The 6391-nt window shown below is 44.7% G+C and overlaps 1 protein-coding gene across 1 annotated transcript; it reads right to left on the bottom strand.

The window, feature by feature from the left end:
* Window positions 1-2122: 2122 nt before the first annotated feature.
* Window positions 2123-5605, bottom strand: LOC116371241 (ankyrin-2-like). Its single transcript, XM_031820101.1, has 3 exons — window positions 5117-5605; window positions 3992-4090; window positions 2123-2582 (listed from the first exon to the last, which is right to left on the bottom strand). The coding sequence occupies exons 1-3, from the start codon at window positions 5240-5242 to the stop codon at window positions 2421-2423; spliced, it is 387 nt and encodes a 128-aa protein (XP_031675961.1). The 5' UTR covers window positions 5243-5605; the 3' UTR covers window positions 2123-2420.
* Window positions 5606-6391: the final 786 nt, after the last annotated feature.

Below are 6391 nucleotides of genomic sequence, written 5' to 3'. Positions count from 1 at the left end.
GGGACAGTATTATGGGTCCTGGTCAACAGTAGTGTTATATAGGGGACAGTATTATGGGTCAACAGTAGTGTTATATAGGGGACAGTATTATGGGTCAACAGTAGTGTTATATAGGGGACAGTATTATGGGTCAACAGTAGTGTTATATAGGGGACAGTATTATGGGTCAACAGTAGTGTTATATAGGGGACAGTATTATGGGTCCTGTCAACAGTAGTGTTATATAGGGGACAGTATTATGGGTCAACAGTAGTGTTATATGGGGACGTATATGGGGTCAACAGTAGTGTTAATAGGGGACAGTATTATGGGTCAACAGTAGTGTTATATAGGGGACAGTATTATGGGTCAACAGTAGTGGTTATATAGGGGACAGTATTAATGGGTCCTGGTCAACAGTAGTGTTATATAGGGGACACTATTATGGGTCAACAGTAGTGTTATATAGGGGACAGTATTATGGTCAACAGTAGTGTTATATAGGGGACAGTATTATGGGCCCTGGTCAGCAGTAGTGTTATATAGGGGACAGTATTATGGGTCAACAGTAGTGTTATATAGGGGACAGTATATGGGTCAACAGTATTGTTATATAGGGGACAGTATTATGGGTCAACAGTATTGTTATTAGGGGACAGTATTATGGGCCCTGGTCAGAGTAGTGTTATATAGGGGACAGTATTATGGGTCAACAGTATTGTTATATAGGGGACAGTATTATGGGCCCTGGTCAGCAGTAGTGTTATATAGGGGACAGTATTATGGGTCAACAGTAGTGTTATATAGGGGACAGTATTATGGGTCAACAGTATTGTTATATAGGGGACAGTATTATGGGTCAACAGTAGTGTTATATAGGTGACAGTATTATGGGTCAACAGTAGTGTTATATAGGGGACAGTATTATGGGTCAGCAGTAGTGTTATATAGGGGACAGTATTATGGGTCCGCGTCAACAGTAGTGTTATATAGGGGACAGTATTATGGGTCCTGGTCAACAGTAGTGTTATATAGGGGACAGTAGTATGGGTCAACAGTAGTGTTACATAGGGGACAGTATTATGGGCCAACAGTAGTGTTATATAGGGGACAGTATTATGGGTCAACAGTAGTGTTATATAGGGGACAGTATTATGGGTCAACAGTAGTGTTATATAGGGGACAGTATTATGGGTCCTGGTCAACAGTAGTGTTATATAGGGGACAGTATTATGGGTCAACAGTAGTGTTATATAGGGGACAGTATTATGGGTCAACAGTAGTGTTATATAGGGGACAGTATTATGGGTCAACAGTAGTGTTATATAGGGGACAGTATTATGGGTCAACAGTAGTGTTATATAGGGGACAGTATTATGGGTCCTGGTCAACAGTAGTGTTATATAGGGGACAGTATTATGGGTCAACAGTAGTGTTATATAGGGGACAGTATTATGGTCAACAGTAGTGTTATATAGGGGACAGTATTATGGGCCCTGGTCAGCAGTAGTGTTATATAGGGGACAGTATTATGGGTCAACAGTAGTGTTATATAGGGGACAGTATTATGGGTCAACAGTATTGTTATATAGGGGACAGTATTATGGGTCAACAGTATTGTTATATAGGGGACAGTATTATGGGCCCTGGTCAGCAGTAGTGTTATATAGGGGACAGTATTATGGGTCAACAGTATTGTTATATAGGGGACAGTATTATGGGCCCTGGTCAGCAGTAGTGTTATATAGGGGACAGTATTATGGGTCAACAGTAGTGTTATATAGGGGACAGTATTATGGGTCAACAGTATTGTTATATAGGGGACAGTATTATGGGTCAACAGTAGTGTTATATAGGTGACAGTATTATGGGTCAACAGTAGTGTTATATAGGGGACAGTATTATGGGTCAACAGTAGTGTTATATAGGGGACAGTATTATGGGCCCTGGTCAACAGTAGTGTTATATAGGGGACAGTATTATGGGTCAACAGTAGTGTTATATAGGGGACAGTATTATGGGTCAACAGTAGTGTTATATAGGGGACAGTATTATGGGTACTGGTCAACAGTAGTGTTATATAGGGGACAGTATTATGGGTCAACAGTATTGTTATATAGGGGACAGTATTATGGGTCAACAGTATTGTTATATAGGGGACAGTATTATGGGTCAACAGTAGTGTTATATAGGGGACAGTATTATGGGTCAACAGTATTGTTATATAGGGGAAATGTTGCCATTTCTAGAAGCATCCATGGACATAGAGTATCTGTAATTATATGAAAATAGAGTGAAACAGGGAGGGACTATCTGAACTTGGCCAACAAGAAACATTTGTTTTTATTTTCTTCCACGGAAGGCTTTTAAATGTTTTCCGTAAAAAAATGTCCCTACCTAACAGGACCCTGAAGTGGACAGGCAGGTGAAAAAACAAGTTGTTATTTTCCATGGTAAAACATTTGAATGTCTTTCCCCCTCCAGGTTTTGTGTTGTTTTCTCACCTTGGCGGTGGCGTGGGGCGACGCCCCTTTGTCAAGCAGCAGCAGCGCCACCTGCTGGTTGTCATAGTGAGCTGCCACGTGCAGCGGAGTCAGACCATTCTGGAGGAGAGAACCACATGTATTACTCATCCATTCATCTCTCACTCTCTCCTTTTCTCTCTAACTATTTTGTCTTCCCTCTCTCCTCCTCTGTATCATCTCTCCCTCTCTTTTCTCTCTCTAGCTATTCTGTCTTCCCTCTCTCCTCCTCTGTGTCATCTCTCCCTCCCTCTCTAGCTATTCTGTCTTCCCTCTCTCCTTCTCTCCTTTCCTCTCTAGCTATTCTGTCTTCCCTCTCTCCTCCTCTGTGTCATCTCTCCCTCTCCTTCCCTCTCTAGCTATTCTGTCTTCCCTCTCTCCTTCTCTCTCTAGCTATTCTGTCTTCCCTCCTCTCCTTCTCTCCTTCTCTCTCTAGTTATTCTGTCTTCCCTCCTCTCCTTCTCTCCTTCTCTCTCTAGTTATTCTGTCTTCCCTCCTCTCCTTCTCTCTCTAGCTATTCTGTCTTCCCTCCTCTCCTCCTCTCCTTCTCTCTCTAGTTATTCTGTCTTCCCTCCTCTCCTTCTCTCCTTCTCTCTCTAGTTATTCTGTCTTCCCTCCTCTCCTTCTCTCTCTAGTTATTCTGTCTTCCCTCCTCTCCTCCTCTCCTTCTCTCTCTAGTTATTCTGTCTTCCCTCCTCTCCTTCTCTCCTTCTCTCTCTAGTTATTCTGTCTTCCCTCCTCTCCTCCTCTCCTTCTCTCTCTAGTTATTCTGTCTTCCTCCTCTCCTTCTCTCCTTCTCTCTCTAGTTATTCTGTCTCCCCTTTCTTCTTCTCTCTCTAGTTATTCTGTCTTCCCTCTATCCTCTGTCATCTCGCCCTCTCCTTCCCTCTCTAGTTATTCTGTCTTCCCTCCTCTCCGTCTCTCCTTCCCTCTCTAGTTATTCTGTCTTCCCTCTCTCCTTCTCTCCTTCTCTCTCTGGTTATTCTGTCTTCCCTCTCTCCTTCTCTCCTTCCCTCTCTAGTTATTCTGTCTTCCCTCTCTCCTTCTCTCCTTCCCTCTCTAGTTATTCTGTCTTCCCTCCTCTCCTTCTCTCTCTAGTTATTTTGTCTTCCCTCCTCCCCTTCTCTCCTTCTCTCTCTAGCTATTCCCTCTCTCCTCATCTCCTTCCCTGTGTCATCTCTCCCTCTCCTTTCCCTCTCTAGCTATTCTGTCTTCCCTCCTCTCCTTCTCTGTGTCATCTCTCCTTTTTTACTTCTATGCTAACACTAGTTCTTGTTATTGTATTTCTGTGATAACAATAGTTCTAGTTATTGTATTTCTGTGAAAACAATAGTTCTAGTTATTGTATTTCTGTGATAACAATAGTTCTAGTTATTGTATTTCTGTGATAACAATAGTTCTAGTTATTGTATTTCTGTGATAACAATAGTTCTAGTTACTGTATTTCTATAATATCACCAGCTCTAGTTGATGTATGTCTATGATAATACCTTGCCGGCGTCGTCAGGCATAGCTTTCCGCTGCAGGAGGAGTTTTGCCACCTCCAGGCTTCCATACTTGGCTGATACATGTAGAGGAGTGAATCCTTTCTGTTAGGGAGGATACATGTAGAGGAGTGAATCCTTTCTGTTAGGAGGGAGGATACATGTAGAGGAGTGAATCCTTTCTGTTAGGAGGGAGGATACATGTAGAGGAGTGAATCCTTTCTGTTAGGGAGGAGGATACATGTAGAGGAGTGAATCCTTTCTGTTAGGAGGGAGGATACATGTAGAGGAGTGAATCCTTTCTGTTAGGGAGGAGGATACATGTAGAGGAGTGAATCCTTTCTGTAAGGGAGGAGGATACATGTAGAGGAGTGAATCCTTTCTGTTAGGGAGGATACATGTAGAGGAGTGAATCCTTTCTGTTAGGGAGGATACAGGTAGAGGAGTGAATCCTTTCTGTTAGGGAGGATACAGGTAGAGGAGTGAATCCTTTCTGTTAGGAGGGAGGATACATGTAGAGGAGTGAATCCTTTCTGTTAGGAGGGAGGATACATGTAGAGGAGTGAATCCTTTCTGTTAGGGATGATACATGTAGAGGAGTGAATCCTTTCTGTTAGGAGGGAGGATACATGTAGAGGAGTGAATCCTTTCTGTAAGGGGGGAGGATACATGTAGAGGAGTGAATCCTTTCTGTTAGGAGGGAGGATACATGTAGAGGAGTGAATCCTTTCTGTTAGGGGGGAGGATACATGTAGAGGAGTGAATCCTTTCTGTTAGGAGGGAGGATACATGTAGAGGAGTGAATCCTTTCTGTTAGGAGGGAGGATACATGTAGAGGAGACAGATACAGCACTGTGTGAGTATATATAGAGTTATGTGTGTGTGTGTAGAGTTATGCGTGTGTGTGTGTGTGTGTGTACAGTTATATGTGTGTGTGTGTGTGTGTGTGTGTGTGTGTGTGTGTGTGTGTGTGTGTGTGTGTGTGTGTGTGTATGTGCGTGTGTGCGTGCGTGTGCGTGCGTGTGCGTGCGTGTGCGAGTGTGTGTGCATGTGTTTTGTGTGTGTGTGTGTGTGTGTGTGCGTGTGTGCGTGCGCTGCGTGTGTGTGTGTGTGTGTGTGTGTGTATCCTACCTTGGTAGCCAGTGAGTGTGAAGCCCCAGCCTCCAACAACACAGCGGTGGTCTCTAACTGTCCCTCCCTGGCAGCGATGTGCAGAGGACTGTATCCATTAGTTGTGGAGGCGTCGGGATGAGCCATGTGCTGCAGTAACAGCTGGACGATCTCTGTCTTCCCCAGACGGGACGCGATGTGGAGGGGGGTCTGGTCCTCCTACGGGGACTGAAGGCTTTAGGGTGCTGTGCTCGGCTGGTTAAACCACCATGTAAACTAGCCCTCACTAGCCATCGGGATAGTTTGGCAAATGTTCAGCTAGCCGGTCTAAAAATGACTGGCCTCGAGCTAGTGGGCTAAGCTTCATTTCCTTCCCTAGTTATACACGTCATGTTATGTGTTATATGTTTCACCTGTAGATAGATGTCAACTACACACCAGTAAGTGAATCCTTTCTGTAAGTGACTGGTCTGTCTGGTCAGTTGTTACTGTGACTGGTCTGTCTGGTCAGTTGTTACTGTGACTGGTCTGTCTGGTCAGTTGTTACTGTGACTGGTCTGTCTGGTCAGTTGTTACTGTGACTGGTCTGTCTGGCCAGCTGTTACTGTGACTGGTCTGTCTGGCCAGCTGTTACTGTGACTGGTCTGTCTGGCCAGCTGTTACTGTGACGGGTCTGGTCAGTTGTTACTGTGACTGGTCTGGCCAGTTGTTACTGTGACTGGTCTGTCTGGCCAGCTGTTACTGTGACTGGTCTGGTCAGTTGTTACTGTGACTGGTCTGTCTGGCTAGTTGTTACTGTGACTGGTCTGGTCAGTTGTTACTGTGACTGGTCTGTCTGCCCAGTTGTTACTGTGACTGGTCTGTCTGGCTAGTTGTTACTGTGACTGGTCTGTCTGGCTAGTTGTTACAGTGACTGGTCTGTCTGGCCAGCTGTTACTGTGACTGGTCTGTCTGGCCAGTTGTTACAGTGACTGGTCTGGTAAGTTGTTACTGTGACTGGTATGTCTGGTCAGTTGTTACTGTGACTGGTCTGTCTGGCCAGCTGTTACTGTGACTGGTCTGTCTGGTCAGTTGTTACTGTGACTGGTCTGTCTGGCCAGTTGTTAATGTGACTGGTCTGTCTGGCCAGCTGTTACTGTGACTGGTCTGTCTGGCCAGCTGTTATTGTGACTGGTCTGGTCAGTTGTTACTGTGACTGGTCTGGCAAATTGTTACTGTGACTGGTCTGTCTGGCCAGCTGTTACTGTGACTGGTCTGGTCAGTTGTTACTGTGACTGGTCTGTCTGGCCAGCTGTT

This window comes from Oncorhynchus kisutch, unplaced genomic scaffold (assembly GCF_002021735.2).
Source record: "Oncorhynchus kisutch isolate 150728-3 unplaced genomic scaffold, Okis_V2 scaffold3043, whole genome shotgun sequence".
In the NCBI taxonomy this organism is placed as follows: Eukaryota; Metazoa; Chordata; class Actinopteri; order Salmoniformes; family Salmonidae; genus Oncorhynchus; species Oncorhynchus kisutch.
This window is presented reverse-complemented; position numbering and strand designations above follow the sequence as displayed.